Consider the following 27,446-nt stretch of genomic DNA (forward strand, 5'->3'; position numbering starts at 1 on the left):
GAATTTCTGTACCTTTTGGCAATCGGTCAGGAGCATTTGCGCACTAAACCCACCCCCCTACGGCAGATCCGATTTTTTTCCCAGTGAACTCGTACTGACCTCCCACATAGCTAAGATAGTACATTGATACTGATGGGAAAGCCTCTAAATCTGTATTCCTACTAGAGATCTAGAAATAAATCTAGATCGTGGAGTTTTTATAATGACTTTTAAATTGAATGTCTCCAGTTTAAGATATTTATTTTTCAAAACATAGCTACTTTTAGTACTATATTTATATGATTTTAAGTATTTCAAACCCTTTTGGTAGTTTTTTCTTAAACTTAGACCTAGATCTAGTGATTAGATATCTATATTTTGTACTTATAACTTGCAGGCCTATTAAAATAATAATAAAACAGTTTGCTTGATAACTTCATTAGGTCATTTCATAAACACAAATGTTATAAACATATAAAAATCACAAAACCATAGGTAATATCTGAATTCTGTAGCCTACCTTACATTTAGGCTAATACTGAATTAAAAAGAAATTACATTAAGGTTTGAAATTAATACAACTTGTAATTAAGAAAGAAAGCTTCAATTCTAAATACTACAAGATATAATAACAAACAATGAAACAAATTCAAAGCTTTTTTCAACCCATTTAGTCGAAAAGATTTTTATTTTTTCCGATATTGACCAAAATAAGTTTTTAAAGCTTAGGCCTAATGTTTTTACAAACATAACTCAATTTTATTAGGCCCCTGTAAACATTAATTAAGATTCCTCTGTAGACAAAGCAATCTATTTGGCAGATGAAGTAGAGTTCATGTTTCTTGACCTCGGCATATGAAGTGATTGTCCGTGTGGTCAGCGATATTCACAGCCGCCTTTACTTTTTACCTTTAATTTCCTCAATGTATATCAGGTACCCATCAGAAATGGGTGGACTCTAATTGAATTTTATTAAACAAACATTTTGATATAGGCCTAGATCTATAATCTATAACATTCCAAACAACATCTGTTCTGTAGAATTTAACTTTCTGCTTCCAAATGCGGTATTTTCCAATTGAAAATTCATCACAAAACATACAATAAATTATATAAATGGCATTTTATAAATTTATATAAACTATTTACTTTCACCTTGGTGTTAAAAAATGTAGGTATAAGCAAACTGATTTCAATAGTAAGAAAGAATCATGTCTTTTCTTGCTTACTAGCTTTAAAACAAGTGAATTTGACTTTTTACCTGCGTTTTTGGTCGCGTTTCTATATATTTTATTTGCGACACTAAAAAAATTATATTTAATCAACCCATTATGCTAAATTAATAAAATTGGTACTGTTGGATTGCATTTTTAAAGCTCTACAATTATATGTTATTCTTTTTATAATTTGAAGAAAATTGAATTTATATGAGACTAACTACAACATGCTCATTTACTATAGCAGCCATCTTGTTTGTTTTTTTTTCTAAATATAGTGCAAGATTCAGGGGGAAGCCACTCTATTTTACAAATGGCTGCTGTTTATAGCAAATCTTGCTTGCAAACACTGCTGTTTTAAGTTAATTTCTGGCCCATATTTAGGGCCTATATATTTAGCCATTGATTTAGGTTTATTATTCATTTATCTACAATATTTGACACAAACATATCACAATATAGATCTAGATGTAGTTCAATATACTTCTATTAAAGCCTTGACAATGAGGTAACTTTTTCGTACATTACTAGCCGCGGGCGATTTTACGTACCCAAAACGATAGATTACCAGTTAGACTACTAGATCTAGTACTAGTACTAGACTTAGACTAGATCTAGTACTACTAGTGATAGTAACTAAATCTAGATCTAGAAAAAGACTAGTAGTAGACAGTAGATCTAGATCTAGTAGTAGTCTAAGCCTAAGCTAAGACTAGAGATAATGGGAGGTATAGATCTAGAATTCAGAATTCTAGATCTAGATTTATTTTAGAGAACTAAGATTAGATCTAGATTTCTAGATCTAGATGTAGATTTTTAGGTAAAACCTTAGTAGTTTAATAGTTAGTTTAGCATCGTTAATTCGGCTAAAACTACTAGATTCTAGTTCTAGTAGTAGTAGTACTTAATTTAAGTACTAGATTCTAGATCTAGATTTGGTAAAACCTTAGTTTAGCGTCGGTTATTATTCCGGAATCGTACAGCAGTAAAAAACAAGAAAACATTGACAAAGTCTGTCACAAACTTCCGGAATCCACCGGAAGTACTGTAAACCATACTTTATTTGCGGCATTCTTTTATTTTTTTATACAGAATGTTTAAAATTTGGATATATTTATTTTATTTGTGTGTTAAAAACTGCTTTATTAATCATTTTGTATAACTAGTTATTTTTAAGTGTTTCAGCTAAATATTTCTACTACTAAACATTGTTAAACAGGGTTAGTTAATCTTGACCTCTTTTTTTACCCGCTATTATTTCTTAAGTTTGTCTGAGGGTGCAGGCAGGTAGTCTTATAAAAAAATTTATGCAGGAAGCTGTAACTAGTAGTCTGGGTATAAGTTAACTACTAATTTAATCTACTATTATATTTATTCATGTTTCCTTTTGTCGATTAAACTTAAAAAATTAAAACATTAATTTACTACAATCGATTTTCACTTTATTTATATTTCAATGGTCAAATAAACCATGGTTTACCTTAAATGTAGTTACCGAAACTCAACAAACATTACCCGATAATTTCCGACGCTAAAATAAGGTTTTACCCTAGATTTGATCTAGTAATGTGGGGTAGAGTGAATTAATGAAGAATTTAGAATATGTCTTTAAATATGAGTAGGCCTATCTATAGGCCTATTTTCGTATATTTTAATAAAATATGATGGATAATTGAATAGGCCTAATACTAATTGTCACTAATTGATCACCATTTTTGGTTAAATCAATTTAAATATCCTGAAATTAATTTTTATCAACCCTGTGTCGAGATTATTTAGACTAGCTTCCCTTTCATTTCTATTCGTATGAAAATGTATTTAAATATGATTGTCTTGTAGATTTAATTGTATCTGACTACTATCTGTATAGGCCTACAAAGCAATTTAAAAAAAAATTCTGCCCTTTAAAAACTGAATTTACTAATGAACAACATCATCAATTCTAGAAGTATTGTCACTGTAATATGCAACTAGTATTCATGTATAAAATCACGTTCTTTGTACTGTTTACTTGATCACTACTAGATTTCTATTACTATAGGGCTTACAGTTTGCGGTTTTTCTTTTTGTTTGAATGTTCGCTATTTTCATTTCAGGTTTTTTTTTCTTTTAAATTTAATTAGTGATTCTATCGTAAATTATGAGTTTTTTTTTTACTTCTCTTTACCTTAATTAAACCCCAACCTCCATCATATTTTCGTTGTCAATGTCACAAAAAGTCATAATGTAAAAAATTACGTTTCACTCTGCCTTTATCTAAGATCTTTAGCTATAATTTTGACAAAAATAAATGTTTTTTATCATTTTTATTTAGAGAGAAACAAAATGTATTAACCATCAGCTTCCCTTGTAAAACACCATCTAACAATATCAGCCACTCCACCCCTTAATTAAGTGCGTGTTGTCATTATCCTAAGTCTCCACTTTACAGATACATTTTGGTAATCCTTTGTTGTCAAAATGTCAATATCAAACACCCAAATGAGTGATATGGGGCTCTCCATAAATGATGTCACATATTATTTGCTACGAGTGAGTGAAGATTTGTGATGTCAACTCAGGCGGCTGCACAATTTATGACGTGTAGGTCTAATGATAGGAAGTGAACGGGGAAAAATACCTAGGTCATTGACAGAGAACCTCTATAATGCTATGTTAGATAAAAAATAATGATAAATAAGCAGTAGTATATGTATGCCTTGCTCAAAACGAATCATCATAATTGTTGTAAGCCTGCTAGTTTGAGACATTTGGAAAAACGACCTCAGTGAAAAAGGCTTGCCACAAATTGCCTGTCAACGAATATGCCGCGTCTAATGCAGGGCGTTAGGAATACAACCATCAGCATGGGGTCCGGGTCCGGCGAACTGAACAGGGCCGCATTAGAGCACCAGTAGGCTATCACGCTTGGTAAGATGCTGGAAATACCTTAATTTAATTGTGCGAAACTGCGCAAAAATTAAGTAATGTTACGTCTTTTGAGGAATTTTTTTTTTTGGACTTAAATTGAAATATGTTGGTGTTGACTGTCTGGCCTAATACACAGCTCTTAATTTTCAAATATCACTTTTAATATATAACAAGATTCAGCTCTATAATTTACTTAAAATAAGTGTCATCTTATCGTTTATTGTGCTTTTTATAAAGCGCAGAGCAGCTTCAAAATCAGAAGGCCATCTTCTTGTCACCAAGCTTCTTTTGGAGCTTAATGGGTAGTCTAGTTCTAGTCTATACGTTGGGAGCTTAATACCGTTTTAAAGGGCCAAAATTCTCAAGACAGCAAGCTTGCAGAAATCAGGTACGTTTAAAAATGGACGAATTATGGATGGGTGAGGGGCTGTTTAATTGAACACCAACATAAGTAATCAAATTAAACATCGCATAAGTGTCTAAACGGCAGTGCTTTTTTTTCCTTTTCTATAAAATAAGCCTAACAGTCTGCGGTACCGGTACATGACGTCACGCGTGAGCGTTAACTTGGTGACAATGTGCTAAATGGGGGATGAAAAGGTGGGGTTCAAGAAATGCTACTCAGCATGCTTTTTACATTTCTTGACCCTTTTATTAGTTCTATCGTCCCCACTGACAAAATGGATCACCAATGAATGAGGCGTCATACTTCTACAGCTGGTCTTTCTCCCACAACCATCCCTTGTTTAGTTTCACCTAATAAAAACCTGACCTGTCTAAAAATCACATAGCTGAATTCTACTCAAACTCTCCCCACCACAATTTCTATCCGAATTAATATGTTCATCATTATATTTGTTCTGCAATAGTGCACGCTGTCATAACTCCGTAAGAGCGGCGTAATTTATTGGCAATATAATATTGATTTGATCACTGCAAAAAAAGTGTTCAAAAGTTTGACTTCCCAACAATTTTGGTGGTCTTGGATGCACACTCTTCAGTCTGAAAAGGTCTATTAGTCATTCATTTCAAGTATATTGAAAAAAAAAAAGAAAAATTACTATACAACCATATTAAACCACAAAATCAACACAACAGACATGCAAATAGACAATTTTTCAAGGGAAACTACTCTATTATTGTTTTCGAAACATGGCCGCTGATTGTATTTACTCATTTTTGTCTCGAACAGGGTTGTTTAAATTTTATTCCCGAATATTTTTGACTGGTTTGGTCATGGATTGTGATTTGTTATTCAATTATCTGTTATATTAAATATGTCATAAATATGCCCAAATGAAAGAAATATTCATTAGTTACCTCCACCGCACATTAGTAGTTTCGTTGGAATTTACAACGCTAAACTAAGGTTTTACAGATTTTTAGCGCAATTTCAAAAAAAGAAAAATTGCGTTTAATAATGCGTCATTTCTGGATGGATGGATGTGTGTCCACAGCGTGTCCGCAGCTTTAAGTGGTATCTCCTCCTCAACGAAGCAATATCGAGGACTAGTTCCAAAAGCAAATATGTTAAGCAAGTTCCGAGGATGAACATAGGCCAAAAAAATTCCTGGAATTCCTTTCTGGATTTCCCGGAAAAGCCAAAAAACCTAGAAAAAATGAAGTTTTTGGCCCATATCTCGGCAACCAGACCACTTAGCAACTTGAAACATTTACCAATCAATTCCTGCCATAATTTAGAACAATATTGCCAAAGAAAGTTTTCAAAAATATCCTTTCGTTCGGTCACAAAAAATTAATTTCTTCTAATTTGTATTGGCTAAGAATACTAAGAATATACAAATATTTCTACCACCCAAACCAAGCACACCGGCTGAGGCAGTTGCTAGACTTTTTATTAACTTGTTTTAGACCTAGAAATCTAGATCTAGAAATTCTAGGGCATTGTTTGTAATTCGACAATTAGACTCTAGCTATAATTTGCTAGCGTTAGTTCTTGTTTTGTGATTTCTAAATACTAAATACCCTATATTATATATTTAGCTCTAGACACGATAGGCTATACAAAATCATAATATTTAATGGAGGCAATCAAGTTGACGAGAATCCTTCCATCATATCATAATCATATTGTTGACACGGATTAAAAACACGGGGAGAATGTTTACACCGGTGTCCGATAATTAAATCTTCTTTAAAAAAAGAGTGTTAGGGTTGTTAATAGTATTGTAATCTCGACTAATTTTATGGTTAGAAATTAGGGTTAGGCGTATGTGCAGGAACTCTGTGATTGATTTCTGACAGCCCGTCATAGTTTTTTGTTTACAAAACTTTGCAGATAAAGTTTTTTAAAAAACAATACAAATTTAAACCCCACGAACTAGTTTTTTCACTTATAATGTGTACAATAAAATGTTTGCTAGCCTATCGAATAGCAAACAGCAGGGATATCTTGGGAGATAGTAAAATTAATAGCTGATGACCAGGCAAAATGGAAGGGTATATTCAAAGCCTTATGTTCCACAAGTAGCAAAGAGGACTATGTTTTCTGACTCATCATTTCGCCTTTCACTGTTAGTATTTTATCTCCACTCGAAAAAAACAAAGGTTAAACTTCTCACTTTACCTATATTTGTGATGACGCTTCTTACACAAATAAACCGGGAGTGATCTCCCCTAAACTTTCTCGAATATTCTTATATAAAATAACAGGGGATGGGAACTCTGGCTATAGACATGATTTTTAATCCATTTTAAATACTTAAAGTTTTAAAAATAGAATAAAATCTCGTAGACAAATTAATTGCACACCAAGTGAACGCCAAATAAAAAAGCGCATAATAGTGCGCAATATTATTAGTACTTTTAAAATTTACATTAGTTGTTTGAGAAATCGGAAGTAGCGTAAATTACTACTTCCGGTCAACGGAAATTACTCAAAATTTAACAGAAGGTAGAGAATTAGATCTTTTACTTACATGTGAAATTTCGTTTATCTATCTGAAATAGTACTCAAGTTATAGGCTTTTGAAAAATTCAAAGTAGGAAAAGTACCACTTCCGGTTATCGGAAATCGCTCAAAAGTTGATACGGATCTACGATTTTGATAAAATACTTATATATGAAATTTCATCAACCTAGCAGTAACGGTACTCAAGTTATCGTTTACACACGGACAGACAGACAGACACACAGACAGACACACAGACATACGGACAAGATTGCAAAATTATGTTTTTCCGTATCAGTGAGGTGTAAAACGTCGAGATTTGTAAAAATCTTGATATTTTTTTTGTGCACGATTACAAGACTTTCTCTATACTTCGTATATACGAGAAAGTAAAAAAACAGTTAAGTGGGCATTTTGTTCTCAGAATTAGTAAAGAACTAACTAATATAAAATTTATTGGGGAAAAATAGATATTCATAGTTAATTGCTTTTTTAAACTACTATTATTTTTACAATTTTGACATGAGATCAATGTGACATGAGTTGTAACTGGTTGTTGACACACCAATTTATTTAAGAAATTAAGGTACGTATCCTAATTAAATAAATAAATAATTTAAAAAGTCAATATAATATAAATTATGAGATATACTGTTCAAGGAACCTCTGTAGTTCTAATTCCATTTTAGTCATACATTGCGAACTTCCCAATATTTTCTCTGAAAACGGACTTTAAACAACAAACAACAACATTTTGTTCTAAAATTAGCATTACTGTTTAAATTTAACCACTCCACACCTCAGCCATCACTAAATAATTAAGTATTCAAATTCTCAAATGTTGAAAACCTAAGCAAAGCTAGGCAGTATGCCTAGTTATGTATAATTTAAAAAGTTGGGTTGCTAAAAAGGCATTTACCATCATATGTTGCCTTGAAATTACCCCAAGAATATTTTGTTGTAATTCCATCAATGTTTTCTTTTTTTGTTTTCCTTGTGTATAGGCCCAATAGAGGCAGACCAGGTATACGTGGTGGTATGAGAGGTCCAGTTCGGCCCTTTGGAGGACCTCCTGGTCCGTAAGTATGCTCATATTCATTTTAAAAAATCATATCAATTAGCTTAATTGTTTATAAGGTACTTAAAAGTTTTATTAGTCTTTGTTTATTAATTTAAAGCAGTGGTTCTTAACCTAGGTTCAATCGAATCCCACTGATTCATTCAATGATTCAGTCTCAGGGGTTCAGCTGAGGTCAAGACACACACCCCTCATATTATTTGTAATCAAATTTTGTCAGTGTAGAAAGTTCAGATACCTTAGATGTCATGACAAAGTGCTCCATATACACACTTTTTATTTCTATGTAGTGGTACAGTCAGTAGCGCAGCGAGGGGGGGTGGGGGGGACATATGTCCCCGGGCCCGACCTTAGGGGGCGCCAAAAAATAAATTGAAAGGTTGAGGGGGGTGTGAATTTGAAACTACCAATGCTGCAACTAAAATTTTTGTGCTTTAAAACACTATCAGTAGCACGTGAAGAATGATTATCCGCACCCACCTTTCCTCCTCTCTCCCCCCCCCCCCCCCTCCCCACCAGACGACAGTTTACAGACGGCAATGAAAAGATCAATCAGAACTTTGTTACCTCCCCTTAGTTTCAAATAGTTTTAAAACAAAATTATCTGCCCGAAATAGCTGTCACTAATTTGACCTGACTAAGATTGGTAAATATTTTGGCGTAAACCACAGCTCACCAGACTAGTGGAGGTGGGGGGGGGGGGGGGGGTGATAGAGATACGGTCTGTTGCGGATGTCTGGAGAACGAGGGAGGGGGCGGAAGGAGGATTAGATAGTTGGCTTGCATGTGTGGTGGTGTCCACGCAGAGAATTATATAAATAGATATGGATTACCATGCATAATTGAACTTGATGGGAGTCAGCGTCCTAACTGCTTGAATTGCATTGCCAAGCTGAGCAATTCTCATCTAGCACCGGCAAAACAAACTGAACACCTCCTTTATTGAATTCAAGGAGAAGCAGCTCATTTCTGAACTGGTATCTAAAAGGCAACAGCAGAAATCACACTGTTTTTGGCAGTAAATATTCATTGCGCTTTTGTCTTTTGTGTGAAAATCATATTTTAATAGTTTTGTTGTTTGAAAACACTGATGTTGATGCTTGGTTTATTTTGTGCACCGGTAAAGTCTAATGTATAAAGTTTAATTCTGTATGTTTGTTTGTGCAGGCAAACCATGGTTTCCATAGAAATATAAGAAAATAATCGTCATAGTGTAATACGTCTAAAGTGCTTAGTGTCTAAATTGGTTATTTAAAAAATTAATATTGAAGGTGTTGTAAAACAATTTTCATTTTTCAAACTAATAGTGATAAAATTTTAAAAAATGCATCAACTAACACAAAAATTCTAATTTGTCTGAAAATTATTTACATTAACTCCTTTAGCATTCATTACGTCCCTTGATAAATTAAGAAAACGCAATTACTTCTCTTTACAAAATCATTTCATGGGGTGGGGGGAATTTACTTTTAATTATTTTGTTTTGGTGTTGAAAAAAATTCATAATTAGCGGGGATTGATCAAGTGCAATGTGGTAGGTATTTTAAATACTGCCTTTAATTTATTTTATACACTGAACGTACTGTGTACTTATTATTTTTTTAAATCAATAATAGGTTAAAAAGCTAAATGTCCTCTATGTTTACTTCTTTCTGTTTGTGGGTAAGCTTGGGGTATTATAATTGTTCACTAAATTGAAACCCTAGCATGGTTCAATTTGGCGCCCTTGGCTATCCTATGATGCTATGGTGCATAATTTCGTTTTTAACAGTCTTAAAGTGAATAAAATCCGGGCGTCCTACAGCATCCCGACAGGGTGCTATTTTGTGCCCCGGGCCTTCCCTTGTTCGCTATGTTGCCTACGTTCATTTAAGTGAGTGCAAAAGACTATGAATAAGTTGGGTTACTATAGTCGTTACCTTAGCTGAAACATCCCGACAGGGTGCTATTTTGTGCCCCGGGCCTTCCCTTGTTCGCTATGTTGCCTACGTTCATTTAAGTGAGTGCAAAAGACTATGAATAAGTTGGGTTACTATAGTCGTTACCTTAGCTGAAACATCCCGACAGGGTGCTATTTTGTGCCCCGGGCCTTCCCTTGTTCGCTATGTTGCCTACGTTCATTTAAGTGAGTGCAAAAGACTATGAATAAGTTGGGTTACTATAGTCGTTACCTTAGCTGAAACATCCCGACAGGGTGCTATTTTGTGCCCCGGGCCTTCCCTTGTTCGCTATGTTGCCTACGTTCATTTAAGTGAGTGCAAAAGACTATGAATAAGTTGGGTTACTATAGTCGTTACCTTAGCTGAAACATCCCGACAGGGTGCTATTTTGTGCCCCGGGCCTTCCCTTGTTCGCTATGTTGCCTACGTTCATTTAAGTGAGTGCAAAAGACTATGAATAAGTTGGGTTACTATAGTCGTTACCTTAGCTGAAACAGGCGCCCTGGGCTAAGATGTGAGAACTTTTTTGTTTACTTTTGTGTTTTCTTTGTGTTTGGGTTGGGTTTGCGTTTGTGGTTGGGTTTGTGGTTGGGTTTGTGTTTGGATTTGGTTTGTTTTTGTTGGCTTTTTAATGCGTTTGTGTTTGTTTTCTTTGTGTTTGCGTTTGTGGTTGGGTTTTTGTTTGCGTTTGTGTTTTTGTCTGTATTTGTCTTTGCATTTGTGTTATGTTTGCTTATTTTTTGTGTGTGTTTTGGTTTTGATTGGTTGTGGTTAGGGTGGGCAATGCCGGGTATATGCTGATTACAATACGCACATGTCATGGTTCTTTACAGATAGGTTTTTCACAGAGGTCAGTGCAGGGCATGTCCGGGACAGCTAGTATAAGCATATGTTTTGAATTTTTTTAAAGTTTTATTTTTTTACAAGCTTTTATTTAACTCACTTTCTCTGTCTGTCGTCAGACTAGATCAAAACACCCGAGCGAAATTATGGGCACTTCTACTAACTGTCCGATATGGTTTGTAGTTTGTATGTAGGTCAAGACATGAAGACAATGCAACATGACATTAAATTTGACTTAATTGTTTGCCTGATAAATTTTTTATGAATTAATTAAAATTTTGTCCATATTAGTAGGCTGTCTCATCAAACTATTCCATGATATTAGACATGCGCCATCATGTTCAATAGGGCGTCATCACATTCAATATGTGCGCAATGGTTTTTAGTCATGTAACTCTATTGTAAATAAAACATGTAAAGTACTAAAATAAATTCATAAAAACGTTTTAATAACAAGCTTTTATGTAATAACTAGCCATCGGTACCCGTTTCACGTTAATTATAGGCCTGTATATTTTAAAATGTTGTACTTGTTTGAGAAAATAATTTATGATAAAGTTATTGGTTAAAACGAATGTGCTTTACTACAGGCTGAACGATATTAGTGACAAAGCAAAGACATAACTAATTAGCTAAAAATCCGACACATTTAACATAACACAGGCACACACTAATTAAGTGACTTAAATGATTCGGTTAAAGATCTAGCTATTCAATTGTCATTATGTTGTTTTTAAGTAATTTGTATTAGTTTGACCGATAAAGTTGTATATATTTCATAGCGTACGTCTTGATGAGTAGACCTATAGATCTAGATCAAATTTAAATGAAGTAGTTCCTTTCTTCATAGTATAAAATCGGAAGATTCACACATAAAAAAAAAAAATTAAGTTTGACTGGTTGTGTCCCGCACCATGGAGAATGAAACTTACGCCTATATGTTTATTCTTTCAAATTAATTTTTTTCATCCCAAATTAGCCAGTTCCATGGCTAAACAAACAAAGATTTCTATAAAATAATTAAGGCCTGAAATGAGTAGATAGTCTAAATCTACATCGTAGCGATTTAGCGTCTACGTCTAGTTTTTGCATAGATTTAGATCTAGATCTAGTTTAGATCTAGAATCCAAATTGATAAAATAAATTTTATAAATTTAGGTCGGAAAAATTGCATTGTATGCATTTCATAGCGTACGTAGATCTAAATCAAATTTGAATGAAATAGCTCATTTCTTTTTATTCTAACTTCGGCAGATGACGTCATTAGTTAATGTATAAACATTAGTGACGTCATTGTTTCATGGGTTCTTTTTCACAACTATAAACATGTTTCCTGTTTCATAATTAAAACTGTTTTTCTACATTCGAATATGCCTTTATTTTTTATTTTTCTTCTTTAAATGAAATGTTGGTTATACATTTAAAACATCTACTGTATTATTTTCAACCAAAGTCCGTATCAAAATCTCCATATATCGCTGAAGATTCTGATGTGATGTCCGGGTGAAAATATTTTGCGGACAGAGAGAGAGAGAGAGAGAGAGAGAAAAGTGCGCACATGGGCTTTTATATATTAGAATGCACTAAAAGTAGAAAATAAATTATAGACTACTATTTAAATAACTATTAAGAAAAGCGTGGGTCTCTTCCTAAATATACAACTTCTATCATGAAATAGAATTAACTTTATTATCAAACACTAATACTATACAATATCAAAAACACGTCCTTTTCCTACAATGGCTAACCCCCAAATGTCTTCACTCCTGCGCCCTACGTCATCGATAACATTGTTGCGTCACGCTCATGTCACACCACAAATATTTTATTAAACACGTACACATACTCTGGGACTCTACTTCACCTGCCCTGTATCCTGCCAATCAATCACATCCTTATATTAGCTATATATCGAAAAAAAAATTGCCAAACGACTCCCCCTTGATATTTTGTGAGGTCATAAAGAACGCCTAAGGGTTTCAGAAAAAACTCGCCATAGCCAGGAAAAATCTAGAAATGGGTTAAAACTGACCAGTTGTTATCTTTGTATTTATGTAAAAAACACAGGGTAATGCAGCAAAGATTTTGGGGTACATCAGGCTAATTTTTTGCATGCACCTAAATAAATGGTTAGTCCTATGGAAAATCTGATGGTTTGACTCAAAGCCCTCGACGAGGGCTAAAAGATGACCCTAAGTGAAATTCTCCTTATATGAGCTATATATAAAAAAAAAAACTTCTGCCGACTGACCCCCCTTGATATTTTGTGAGGTCTTAGAATGCCAAGGTGTGTAAGAAAAAACTCGCCATATCCGGGAAAAATCTTGAAATCTTGAAAGAAATCTTTGTATTTATGTGAAAACACCGGGTAATTTCGACAAAGACTTAAGGGTACTCACCCTCTGTACGGAAAAACTATTGGTCAGACTCAAAGCCCTCGACGAGTGCTAAAAGATGAAGTGAGTGAAATTCTCATTATATGAGATATATATTAATAAATTGACGAACAATTCCCCTAATATTTTGTGAGGTTCTAGGCCAACCCTGGAGAGTAACAAAAAACATTCCCGTCGGAAAAACCATTTAGGGTTGTTAGATTTGTCCAGATGCCGTATTTTCTTACATAAACAATTGTTTGTGAAAAAGTAAACAAAGACTACGTCATTTGGTCTATGTACAGGGGAGGTATCATTTTAAAGTAATCATTTTTAATTTTCATACTTTTTAAAAGAAAAAGAAAAAAATCACAAAGTATAGCATTTGTTTAAATAGATGTTTTGTAATAAATCAAATTATGTATTGTACTGAAATTGTAAAAATTAATTGTGTAAGTGAATACAATATAATGTTTGATTTACTCAATTAAGTAAGCCTTTGCAGTTTTAATAACCTTGCCAGTAATTAGTTTGCGAATACTCCACCAATATTTGCACAACATGAAATTACTCAGACTGTTTAAACTTAGGCCCTAAGCATTCCAGATAACAGCCAATTACCAATTAATTAATCATTCAAATTCTCAACAGATTTTGAAAACCTAAGCCAAGCTAGGCAGTATGCCTAGTATTTGAATAACTCTAACTTGTTTTAGAAAACAAGGTCACACGTTTAACCATGTTGACATGAGTAATACAAAGAAATATTCTTTATATAAATAATGTAAATTGTGAAATATAATTCAATTAGTTTGATTTTTCTGGGACATTTTGTTTATTGTTATTTTATTTTTTCAAAACAGATTTCGACCTTTTATACCACATATTCCATTTGATCTTGTTCAGGTTGGTGTTTATATTTCAAAACTAGTTTTTGTAATGCTTTTAATTTTTTTTACTAAACTAATGTGAAAGCAATTAAAATCAAGCTTATCTCTAAAATGAAGCAAAAGGTTTCACATATTATCTCAGCATTGTCAATTATGAAAGTGAATGTACCATTGAAATTAAAACATGCACCTTTAAAACCAAGCAATCCTTTGTAGCCATGCTAAAACATGTCGATTGAGGAAAATCTCCAAGACCAAATGCAGAATTGTGAAAGCTGGAAAGTAACCCCAGCTAACATTCAATCTACAATGATAGGTTACTTTGAGAAGCTGTTTCACAAGTAATTGGGAAAAAATGCACCATGGGGGGGGGGGGGGGGGCATGTATTACGGATGAAATCAGAGAAAATTACAGCAGCTGTGCTGAATTGGAGAAAGGAAAAGAAGACGCACAGCAGAAAAACAACTGACAATCTAGGCAACTGCAAAGATAGTTGCCAGAAATCAGCAGAAGTGGAAAGAGCTTCCTGTGACAGCATCATAGGCAACAATGTGAACAGATAATGATGAATTCTAAATCATCTAAATGTCTTAAAGTTTTAATCTAAACCCATGATTTAACATCAAAGTATTTATATTTATGATGATTACTTATTCTCGCCAAACATTAACTGTCATGTCGCCTATATCTATCAATTTAATTTAGTTTATAATAAGATTTTTTATAATAAAACATGCATATTTTTTGTTTTCAGTGTGAAAATGCTTTTCCACGTGCTAAGCCAGTCCCTGAAGAAAAAGCTCTAACTGATGTAAGATAATTTGTCTCATTCCTATGCTGGTATTCTAAAATATTAATTATAAATGTTTAGTCGCATGGTCATTTCACAATCTACTATATTTATCTTTAGAGTTTAAGCTAATAGCTGAAATTATCAATTTACACATTCTTATATATTGTGGCACAAATACCTAACTTACAAACCAGTTAAAATGCAGCTATTAAAAAAAAAATTTGATATCTGACATGACAGAAAGAATAAAAGTTTTGTTTTTGTCTATTTTGCTTACAGATGAAATAATGATTTACTGCTTCTGGAGTATTTGTAGTAATGAATGCCAATACAAATTTTATATGGTGTCTAAATCACATATTTATTTGACTATTGATTCGTATTTACAACAGTTAAAATATTTTGTCTTCAATGAATTTTTTTTATAAATATCCCATTAAAGGTGATACTAACAACTATAACAATTAAACAGAATTAGAGGGCTTCAAATTTACTTTTTAATGGTATTAAGCTTATAACTATATGCGTCCTTTTTAATATAAAAAATATGAAGTGAAAAGCTACAAGAATAGGGCGACAAAATCAAAAACCACTTTTTTTTAGCTGTTTGACATACCTAATTAAACCAGAACATCTAGTAATTTAATTTATATGATTGTATGAAGTGTACCGGTTCATATCCAACTCAAGTTCGTTTTCACCCTTTGCTTAATTTTCATTTTGCAACACCTCTTAAACTTGCATTTCTCTACTTTCTTATACCAGTTTATTTACACTTTGATGTATGAAGAACTTGACTTGCTTGTATTTATAAAGGTCATGTTTTGAGTAGCCTATATAACTTGTTTAATGCCCCTGTTCACAATGATGCCATTTTTATGTGTTTAAGACAAAGCTTTTGTTTTTGCTGCCCAAGCAAGCACATTAATAAAAGAGCATCTGCTAACACAGATTTATATAAACTATCATGGGTGCAGGTCAATTACCAGAAAGTCTATTGCCTTTAAAAGTTTCATTTTAAACAACGCAACAATTTGTCTACACACTGATACAAAAAATTACTTACTTTTTTGTACTTACATTAATGCACTTCAAACTCAATAAATACCTGTAGTGAAATATTGTACTACAAATTATCAATTAGCCTACACTTTTTTGTTAACATAAACTGCATTTTGTCTTTTAGAATCATCATATTTGTTGTTAAAAAACTAAAGCATTTCATTTAGTAAGCTTCATTGTTTAAAAAAACTAATCTTGAATTTTTCTAGCCATTGTCAGCTTATGTGCTTCAAAAATGTTTCCTCTAGTTTGTTAATTAAGCTAAACTGTGTCCTAACTATTCATCTTCATTAACTCATTATTATGGTAATTTATTGGTTTGAAAAATTCTTTTATAAAACATTACTTGATGCTATGCTATCTATTTTAACTGCTTATGCCAATTTTGTATTTTTTTATGCCTTTTGTGAGGTTTTCTTATAATAAATTAAAATGCAGAATAGGTAATTTACTATTTTTAAAGTTTTAAAATTGTATTAATTTATTGTAATGAGAGGACCTCACATTGCTGCAAAGAAAATTTTAGTAGCTGTTTACTGTTTTTTTAAAAAAGCATTCATCTAATTATTACCAGGCATTGCTAAAGCGGCACACAGATTTGACACCATCTTCAGCTGAGCAGGCTTCTATCTTGGCACTTGTGACAAAAGTTCAAGGAATTCTAGACAACCTTGTTATTGCTCCCTCTGGCTTTGAAGCAGCTGTAAGTATTTTTTTTTTTAAATAAAAAGTAAACTTTAAAAAATCAATTTTGAAACAAGTATTACAAATAATAAACATTTAACCTAAATAGCATTGTTAAAACAACAACCTTCAACTCCCAAATTTGTTTAGTAAAAATGCTGAAATGCTTCTAAATAAGTTGCTATAAAAGTAAGATTCTCATAGGTTTTTAGTAAGTGTAGTGTTGTATGATGTACTAGCAATATTTCTGATCTTGCTATTACAAATAGCAAACATACAGAATCAACAAGGTAAAAGGTAATGGAGGCGAGCGAGTTGACGAGATTCCTTCTATAATGTTGTTGACATGGAGTAAAAACGTGCTTTTTAGATTTAGACCGTAAAAAAAAATAAAAAATAAAAACTTAAGCCTAAAATTAATTTAGAAATTTTATATTTTTAGAATAAATGCTATAAAAGTTGCAAATCCAGAGAACTTGAAAATAATTTGTTGAGTTTAAGGCTACATTTCTATTTATTTTTATCAAGCCTAAGTTATAACCGGATGTTTCACTTTCGTAAGACAAATATTGATTGGCTGTACAGTAACTTAGTGATCGATAACTATTTGTTTACAAAACTTTGCAGATCAAGTTTTTAAATTACAATGCAAATTTAAAACCCCATGACCTAGTTTTCTATTTTTAGCTTACAATGTGTACAATAAAATCAATGGCGGCCTATCCAATAGCAGGATGCCATTGTTTATGTCGCCATTACACGTGAAAACCAAATTGTTTTTGCTTTTTTTTTAAATTTTATTTAGTTACCGAAAATATTAAAAACATCAAATACGTCCAATCTTTAGTAAAGTCCAAAAATAACCAGAAAGACAGGATTTTATAACCATATTAATTGTAACTACGCCGTGCAAGATTTTTAAATTAATTTATGCACCTCTCAAATACCTTTGAGACTTTTCTCGCTCGTGTCCATTAGAAAAACAGATAGTTGAGATAGATTTATAGAAATTACAATGTTCTTAGTAAGCCTACACATAAGACCTTATTGTTTATTATTTATTATTATTTATTTTTTAGTGTAAAAAAGCAATTGAATGCAACACACATATTGAACACAAACAATTAAACACCACATGTCAAATTTTATGTCACATTGCATTTTGTCTGCAGACCTTGACCTTCATGTCAAGTTAAAAACAAATAAATTATGTAGAAGTGGGTGAAATTATTTTTGGAAGTTTTTGTTTCATGTGAATCAACTGACTTGAGCTTACAAAAGATGCTATTAATGCTAATCTTTTTCAGTCACTTTGATTCACTTATGCTTAACACTGTTTACTCTACACTCCATCTCTAAACTTACCAGAACTTAAACTTCACATAATTGAACCTAAATGTTACTTTAGGTTTTGTTGCTTTTATTTAATTGTTGTCACTGCTTGTCTTGCAGCTATTCTATTTTTGTCATGCCTTCCTTACTTTTCAAGGTAGGCGGTTAAAATAAACCTGTCTGAGGAAGTTTTATTTTCCTCCCTTTCAAATTTTTTAGAAAAGAGCTATATAAGGGTCATTTAATAGCCCAGTTGCACAATCAGTTGCAACTTTTTCCACTAACTATTAAGCCCACTGATCTGGTTACTCATATTTCTTTATTCTTTTTCGTATGTCAAAACAAATTTTAGGTCGCTCAACAGTTTGTATCCAAAAAAGTCATGTATAAGAGGTACCACTGTAGTGGTACCTCAAAATGCATGATTTTCTAAAAAAAAATAATGTCATTATAAATGAGACTCTTTTATAATACATCCCTTAAAGCTTAGTTATTATTTTATTTTTCCATTTAAAAACAGACCTTAGAGGAAGTTAGACAAGTTGGGTCTTTTAAAAAAGGGACTATGTTAGCCGGACATAATGTAGCTGATATTGTTGTAATGTTCAAAACATTACCTACAAGTAAGATACAATTTTTTTTACTTTTTAAATTTTTTTCCAATTTAATTTAACATTTAAAAATTATTTTTTTAATAAAGCGTTTAGCAAATTATTTGAAATTCTGGGTTTAAACTAGCTATTTTGCATAAATTAATATTCATTTTGATTTTTTAGAGGAAGCTGTAACTGCACTTGCAAATAAAGTATCAGATGAAATAAAATCTCAGGAACCGCAGGAAGGTAACATCTACTCATTTTGAATTAGTTTAAGTATAATTTAAGAGGGAATCATAATAGCACCCAAAATTGAGCAGTTTTGGTTTTATGATCAGTAAATTTATCATTCAGCTAAAATATTTTAACTAATTTTGTTATTGTTGAATAGAATTTCCATAGACATATTTTTTCAAACTATAGAAGCGGTGCCTCCACGAAAAAGAGTAGCACAGAATTTACCTAAAACAGGTATTTGTATGTTAGTTTTCTAATCTATCTTTGTAAAAGAGCTTCAAATTATTTTAATAAAAAACTTGTTTTTTTTTTTTTCATTTTTGTCAATTTAATTTCCTATGTAGAAATATTACTCTTTCAATTAGTAATTTACGGTGTTATGATAAGCACCCATTAAGAACTGCTCTTAAATATTTTCTCTGATTTACTTAGTTTATTTTCCTTTCTATGGCAGAGAGAAATGTTTGACAGATATATTTATACGAGCCGACCCGCGGCATATCATACGCCGCTATTTAGTTGTTGTTTATTCTACTTTTCAGTTATTCATAATTTGTGAATTCGACACTACCAACGCTGCTACTGAAAATATTTCTTTAAAACACTATAAGTAGCTTGTTAAGGACGATAACACCCCCCCCCCCCCCCCCCCTTCTCCGTTAAAGTAAACTCCACTTAGTTACCCCCCCCCCCCCTACGCTTCAAATCGTTTCAAACTAAATTATCTGCCCCTAATAGTCGTCACTAAACCCGGCTGTTTGTAAACATTTAGAGTGAACCACAGCTCACCAGACCATGTAGGGGTGGGGCTGGTAGGGAGCGCGTTTACAGCTTGTTTTCTAGCGTCTCCCAGAAAATTATATATATAGATATATATACCTATACATATATATATATAGCCTATATATATATATATATATATATATAGGGCCTATTTATATATATAGCCTATTTATATATATATATTGCCTATTTATATATATATATGTAGCCTATTTATATATATATATATATATATATATATATATATATATATATATATATATATATATATATATATATATAATAATAAAAAGTGTTTGGGTCTGTTTGTCTTTTTTATGCAGTACTACACATTTCATCTTGAATCTTTGGGAAGTTGATGGGAATACTGTGTTTTAAATTTGGTTGGGCGGCACCCCAGCAGGGTGACATTTGGCACCCATAGTTCTCCAGAATCCCCCTTGAGTATTAAGGAGCCTCCATTTGTTATTAACCAGTGCTTTTCTGTGGGTTATTAAAATCAGAGACTAAATCAAGCAAGGGCCATCATCCAAAGGCCAGGCAGTAGAGAACTGTTTGGCGCCCCCATTTCCCAGCAGCTACCTGAGCACATATGGTGTGTTGATTGGGCATCTTGCACAGGGGTCTGGATTACAACTCATTATAGCTGTCAAACTGCAATTGGGGCAGCCTAAGGCATTCCGCCAGTCTTTTGACACAGTACCCTGGTCTCTCCTATGAACACTATGGTGCCTATATTTGTTTAAAATAGCCACATCTGATGGGCTTCTACATTCAAAGTCTGGAATTCAATTTTAGAATTGCTATCACTGGGTTAGTTACAACAAATAGTTCAATAAACTCTAACAAGGAGGCCTTTGATCCATCCAAACATTTTAAAAAGTTTAAAAGTATAATATTGCTGATCATCTGTTTTAATGAAGGTTATAATAACAGTTCTTCTTTCTCTAAATTTTACCAGTTGTAGCTATGTTGCCTAATGAATCAGGATTTGAAGTGGCCAGTGGAGATGCTGCAGTCCAATGTCTCATCACAACTATTCCTCCAAATTTAAAAAAATTGGACCCAGAATTGCATTGTAAGCCATTAAAAATGTTTGCTATACAAATATATTTTATTTAACTTACATTAACTAGCTTGGCATATGTATTTTGAAAAAGATACTAAAAATTCAACCCAAAATATAACCCTCGTTCTATAGTTAATATAAACACCAAACTTAATATTTTATAATAATAAAGCGGGAGTGATCTCTCCTACATTTTCTCGTTAATTACATTTTTAAATGGAATAGAATAAAGAATTGCTCACCAAATGTACAATAAGCAATGTGTGTATAACAGAGCGAAAAACTAGTGCTTTATAAAGGAAACAGTGATTAGTTTTTAAAAAGTTAATTAAACATCTAACTCCACCAAATTTTTTGTCACAATGCATTGTCATAGAGTCTAGACAGAGGTGAAAATTTTTGAAGAAATCAGAAATAGTAAAGTAATACTTCAGTTGACCGGAAATCATGCAAAATTTGAGAAAATGTTGGGAACAAGATCATATACCTACATTTAAATTTTTTCCACCTAACTGAAATGGTACCCAAGTTATTAGTATTATAGAATCCAGAAATAAAGTACCACTTCTGTTTATCGGAAGTGTCTATAAAATTGAAAATTTTCCAAGGATAAGATCTTGTACTCATATACGAAATTTTGTCTATAAACCTGGAATTAAGTTATAGTCTTCACAAGGAAATAAAGTACAACTTCTGGTTACCTGAAATGGTACATTTGGCAGAAGCATGCTCATACAATGTATTACTTATATGTGAAATTTCATCCATCTAAGACAGGGGTCTCCAAACTACGGCCCGCTGGTCGGGTGCAGCCCGCAAGGTCATTTTATCCGGCCCGCGACGATCTTTTTGTCCACTGAAAACATGTTTGTTGGAGGTGGCTGAGGAGCTTTGCACAGAAAATTCAAAACAATTTGAAAATGTAGCTTTATGTGCAAATACAATTACTCGCCGTGTTGCAGGTATTGGTGAAAACATTGCGACTCAAATAGCGAAAAATTCAAGCAAGTTTCGCCACTTTTCAATTGCAATGGATGAGTCGCTGGACAACTGTTCCACCTCTCAACTTCTTGTGTTCATTAGATGTGTGGATGAAGACCTGAACATAACACAAGAGCTGGCTTACTTACATAGAATGTATGACACTGTTACCGAAGAGGATATCTAACCATAGATAGTTTAGAGACAAAACACAAAATCGCAAGATTTACCATATTTCACATCAGTAAGATTGCTAATTTTGCGAGAAAATTCTGATAAGAGTATCTAAGAAAAGAAATAGGTGACTTCCTGATAGTAAAGGCAAGTCACAGCCATAATTGTCTGATGAAGGGTGGGTATAGAAATTGGCCTCTGCTGCAGACATAACTAGACATTTAAATTTTCTGAACCTATAATGGCAAGAGAGTGAAATCTAGTTTCTGATCTATATACCCACCTAAAGGCCTTTAGATACAAACTTGTCATGTTTTTGGAACAAGTACAGGCTAACAACTTGACACACTTTTAGCAGTACAAGGTCTTTACGGCTGAAGCTACCACTGAGTTCCCCACGTCATTTACATGCGAGATGATTAAAGAACTCCAGCTGCAGTTTCAGTAGCTGTTTTCTGACTTGGATTCAAAGGCAGAAGAAGTGAGAGTGTTTCAAAACCATTTGAAGCAGATGTGGCCAGTTGTCCAGATGAACTGCAGCTGTAGGTCATTGAATTGCAAGAAAATGACTTCCTTAGAGACACGTTCAAAGAAGGGCAGATGGGTTTTCATACGTTTTTGCACAAGGAAGACTTTCCTAATATTAAAACTTTTGCATCAAAGTACCTTTCAAATTTTCAAACAACATACCTGTGTGAACAAACATTTTCAAGATTGAAATACGTGAAGAACAATTTGAGAGCAAACGTGGATCTCGGGTTGGGGGGGGGGGGGGGTGACACATGTAATTCGTATATATTTCAATATATATTATATTTTGTTGGGGGGAGGGAGGGGCAGTAGACGTTCTTCGGGGGTGGGGGGGGGCACGACCCTGTAGAAATGCCATAAAGAAACTCTGCCCCCGAACTGATATTTGATAGTTAATCCGGCCCTCGGGCTGAAAAGTTTGGAGACCCCTGATCTAAGATAAAGTGCTCAAGTTATTGGCTTTTCAGAAACCAGAAGTTGAGTAAGTACCACTTCCTTTTACTGGAAATTGTTCAAAAGCTGATACAAAACTACAAATTTGACATAATACCTATACATGAAATTTCGTCAACAAAACAAACAATACTCAAGTTATTGTGTTTACAGACAGATAGAGATACACACAGACATACTGACAAAATTGCTAAACTAAGTTTTAGTTACAATATTATCTCATAGTTACGGGGAAAGCAGTATTGGATTATTTAGAATTTTTTCGCCAATTTTCTAATTTTACTGTTTTACAAAGTTTTAGTCAAAATTTTCTGCTATTTTCAGTTAAATTTTTTTAGAAAACATGGAACAATGTTATCTAAAATAATGCCCAGAGAGCTTTACTACTTGTTTCCAATCCGAAAATCCTCTTTTTCCATCTGAGAAAAAGTTTTGGCCGGATAAAAATCAGAATATCCTATTAAAAAATATCAAGTTTCAGCTGACCGACTTTTTTTCAAAAACATCGGACATCTGTGCAGTCGATTATTTTTTCCGTTTTGCTACTCATATTCGAATGGTCGCAACTTAGTCTCTTGCTTTATGTGTGTTTTTACCATCTATTATTGTGTGGCTGTCTGGCTACGATATGGGTTGGGGGAAAATTTGGCTTGTTAACATAACGTCATTTATGTAGGACCCTTAGGCTGCGCCTTATACATAACTTTACCAATGTGTTCCTTTATAGTTTTATCTCTAGCAGAGATGTAACTTTTCAATTTTTATCAAACGGCTTTTTCCTTTAATAAAAAACCGCAAAAAGCTTTTGCGTTGACCTAGACTTTGTTTCTCTTTCTATTTTGTATTGACAAAAAGAAAAGGCAATTGATTTGAAATACGGAATAGAAATGTGCCGAGAAATGCTCTGTTCTCGTTAAATCACTTTTACTTCACCCACTTTTCATGATCGTGCTTACCGTGAGGCCTACAATGCGATACAGCGCAAGTGCATTCTGTAAGCACTTTTTGAAACATCTAATTTTAACATGGTTATTTTTACTCAATTTAAAAAGAAAAAACAACCCCCACTTGATCTACGTCTTAATTTTTTATACAAAATACTGATGTGGGCATAGTTACGACAGATCACGGCCTAGATCTAAAGGTCTCTAAACTTTCATAAAAATCCTTGAAAAACCTTGAATAGTGGGTCTCTATTAGATCTATTAGACACCTTTATGAAAATTTAAAAAGCTACCGACGCTTTTCTTAAGTTATTTAACTTGTGCTGTATTATCATATATTTTAAGAAAATAATTTATTTTCCCCTTTTTTAGTGCATTATTACATACAAGTTTTTTATGCAATTTTTTTTCAGTACTTATATTTTTTTAATACAATAGAGTTGCATGACTAAAAACTATTGCTCACCAGAAGGACATAAAAATGCATGTACAATAGTGCAGTAAATGGTAGTAAGACTACTAATTTCATGTAATATAAATTAATGGTAACTCTTAATGGCATTAAAATTTGTCAATTAAACAAGTTTGGATATTAACTATAAAAATAATAAGTAACCATATTTTAAAAAATTAGAGTAAGAAGTTATAAATTATGAAAGTGTGTTCAAAAGCTCAAGATTAATAGGCCTATTTAAATTTTGTCAGCTGTGTATAAGCAATTAGGATGCGTTTACTGCATTTCTATGCATGCATCCTAATCTGAAACTTCTGAACACAAAATATTGTCTTGAATATGGAATGGGTTGCGGTTTTGTGCCCAGCGACCCAGTAGTTGATTCATATCCCCATATCATGTATAGTATTCATGTAAGTAGGACAAGCCCTTCATACATGTCGTAAGGTATATTGATTATTAATGGCCTATAACTCAGAATTTTTAAGTCCAATGTAAATGGGTTCTGTGCCTATGTACTAGATTGGGTTGAAAAAACACCATGACCCAATACCGTAGCCCAATTTGTGTGCTGAGGGCAGATATTTAAAAATGAAAATGGGTGGATTACAATATTTATGGTAAAGGTTTTAACCTAGAGCTAAAATGTTTCCCCTTTTTTTAAAAAAAATGTTTGGTACTTCAATAAAATATTTTAATAATACATATATTTTATCCAACTTTAGTAGATGGAAAGATGATGAACAGCCGTTTAGCTGCAATTCGACATGCACGCTGGTTTGAAGAGAACGGGCAACATTCTAGTGTTAAAGTTCTTATTAGGTTACTTAGAGATCTCAAAAACAGGTTTGAGGGAATTTCACCACTGACACCTTGGATTATTGATTTATTGGTAATGTTTTCTTTAAACTAACAGTATGCTCTAAAATGACTTTTTTGGAAACCTTTAAATATTTTATGAATGTATATTTTGTATAAAATAACAGTTAAAACGTCCTTTTATTTAAAACTAGGGCATTTAAGGCATATATTTTTAAAATCGCTTACTTGTTTGCAAAATATGTCTCATAAAAAAGTTATATGTCAAAAGACTATGTGCTTTACTATATGTTGAATTATATCAGTGACAAAGCAAAGAAATAACTAACTAGCTAAATCTGACACATTTAATATAACATAGCCTACCAATACCTATTAGAAAAATTAAAACCAAATGATCTACATTATCAGTCAGCACAACACCATATTAAATGCCTACACTGATTAAGTGACTTCAATGATTCTGTTAAAAACCCGGCTATTCAATGGTATTTTTGCTTTTTTTTTTAAATTATTATTTTTGGCAGAGAAAATTGTATATCCTACGTCCTGATAAGTAAATCTATAAATCTAAATCAAATTTGAATGAAATAGTTCATTTCTTCATGTATTCTAAAATAGGAAGATGTGGAGAGCAAATCATATTGAAGATGACGTCATTAGTGTAGTGTATCATTTTCAACAATCTATTTTTAATCCTATTTTAGATCCTGTAATCAATGACGCCATTAGTGTTGTGTACTTTCCATAGTTTAAACTTTTTATCAACATTATTTCATAATGCTATTTTTCTATTTGTTTCACGTGACATCATTCTCCTTGTAATTGATAGTTTTTGTGTTACTTATATGTTCTCTAGAGCGTTCTCGTCACAACTATAAACACTTATCCATTTTCATAATTAAAGATGTGTTTCTACAATTATTTTTATTTTCGATCTTTAAATAAAATTTAGTTTTGTTTATACATTTTGTACATCCAACATATTATTTTCAACAAAAGCTTGTATCTTTAAGTTCTCCATATTTTGCTGAAGATACCGATCTCATAGCCTCAGAAAATATGTGACGGACATAGAGAAGTGCGCCGATAGGCTTTAATATGTTAGGATAAAATGATGACTAGGAGGTTTATGTTTAAAGACATGAATAAACTGTGTAAAATGTCACATTATCATTAAGAACTAGTCAGGCCACATCTAATGAACCATTTCTTTCTTGGATGTTCTAAAATGCAAAGATAAGGTTATTATAAACCAAAATTATATGGTTAAGTAAATCCCTGTCAGTGTTTCTTCCAGACTTACTTTTTTTGGTGGGGGGGAGGGGGGGGGGGTGATGACAGACACTGGTAAAAGTATATATTTTCAATATAAATGTCCATTTAGAGGGAGGGGGGTGTAGGCTGTCGAAAATTAAAAAAAACTATCTAAAAAGTAGTTTTCTGTAAACTATTATGAAAAATCCTATAAATTTTTTCTCTTATTTGAAGGCTGTGAACCTAGGCTCCTGAGTATTAAAGAGAAGTAAAATAAAAATGATATAGAAAAAATACAAGCAAACAAGTGGTTTGAATAAGATACTAGATCTACCTATCAACTAACACAAATATTGCCCCTATATGTGGTGACAGAGAATTTTTTTTTAAAGATGATTCAAAGAATAACCTCAAGTATAATGTAGTATAATAAAATATCTTTCCACAAAATTGTACTAAATGAAACTATGGGAGTTAGAATTTGTATTTTTGTGCATTTTTCTGTGTGTGCATTTGTCTAAACAATATTTTTCTCTGAGAACTGCTATCATTAGCTCTAACCCTAACATTACCATAACATGTCCAGTACTTTAGACAGGGGTAATAAACTGCTTCAAACAAAAACATAAAATTTATTTTATGAATTTTGTTTTATGTAAATTTCACATTGATCTTGCAGTTCTTTTTTGGGCAATCCCTTTTTGGGTAAAAGGTCTTTTGGGGTATTATCATTCAGATAATTTCTATTCCGGCAATATCCATTTAGGCAATTAGCCTTTCTGTAATTGGCTCTGGTGCAAATTGTTAAAAACTTTTGGAGAGTTGTGTTAGCGGCCTAATTCCAAAGGGGGAATTTTGAAGCAGTTTTCTTATTTCCTACTGATTTAATCTTTGGTTGGTGTGAAATATTGCTATTTTTCAAATAATGTGTGTTAATATTAGTCTAAAAAAATAATTTCAGGCACATTTTGCAGTGATCAATAATCCTTCACGTCAACCACTGCCCATAAATCAAGCATTCAAGTAATCCTCATTTTAAATTACATTCAATAGTTGTAGGTATAGACAAATGTGTTGATTTATCATTTTTATAAGAGTACACTTTTATTGTTATTTTAATCTTTTTATTTTTA

At 32.6% G+C, this 27,446-nt stretch overlaps 1 protein-coding gene across 2 annotated transcripts in view; it reads left to right on the forward strand.

The window, feature by feature from the left end:
• The window catches only part of LOC131948023 (interleukin enhancer-binding factor 2 homolog), a 36,497-nt gene that overhangs the window by 861 nt on the left and 8,190 nt on the right, over window positions 1-27,446 (forward strand). The window contains exons 2-11 of one of the 2 annotated variants that reach the window (XM_059309475.1): window positions 8,022-8,096; window positions 14,117-14,159; window positions 14,899-14,955; window positions 16,553-16,702; window positions 18,536-18,638; window positions 18,792-18,857; window positions 19,035-19,082; window positions 20,593-20,709; window positions 24,963-25,129; window positions 27,275-27,336. In XM_059309475.1, the coding sequence (XP_059165458.1) occupies window positions 8,022-8,096; window positions 14,117-14,159; window positions 14,899-14,955; window positions 16,553-16,702; window positions 18,536-18,638; window positions 18,792-18,857; window positions 19,035-19,082; window positions 20,593-20,709; window positions 24,963-25,129; window positions 27,275-27,336 (888 nt within the window). The remainder of the gene's footprint in view (window positions 1-8,021; window positions 8,097-14,116; window positions 14,160-14,898; window positions 14,956-16,552; window positions 16,703-18,535; window positions 18,639-18,791; window positions 18,858-19,034; window positions 19,083-20,592; window positions 20,710-24,962; window positions 25,130-27,274; window positions 27,337-27,446) is intronic. The other variant, XM_059309476.1, reaches the window with a different exon arrangement.

The sequence above is a fragment of the Physella acuta genome, unplaced genomic scaffold, assembly GCF_028476545.2.
Source record: "Physella acuta isolate Inbredline_101_S28 unplaced genomic scaffold, ASM2847654v3 ptg000621l, whole genome shotgun sequence".
NCBI lineage: Eukaryota > Metazoa > Mollusca > Gastropoda > Physidae > Physella > Physella acuta.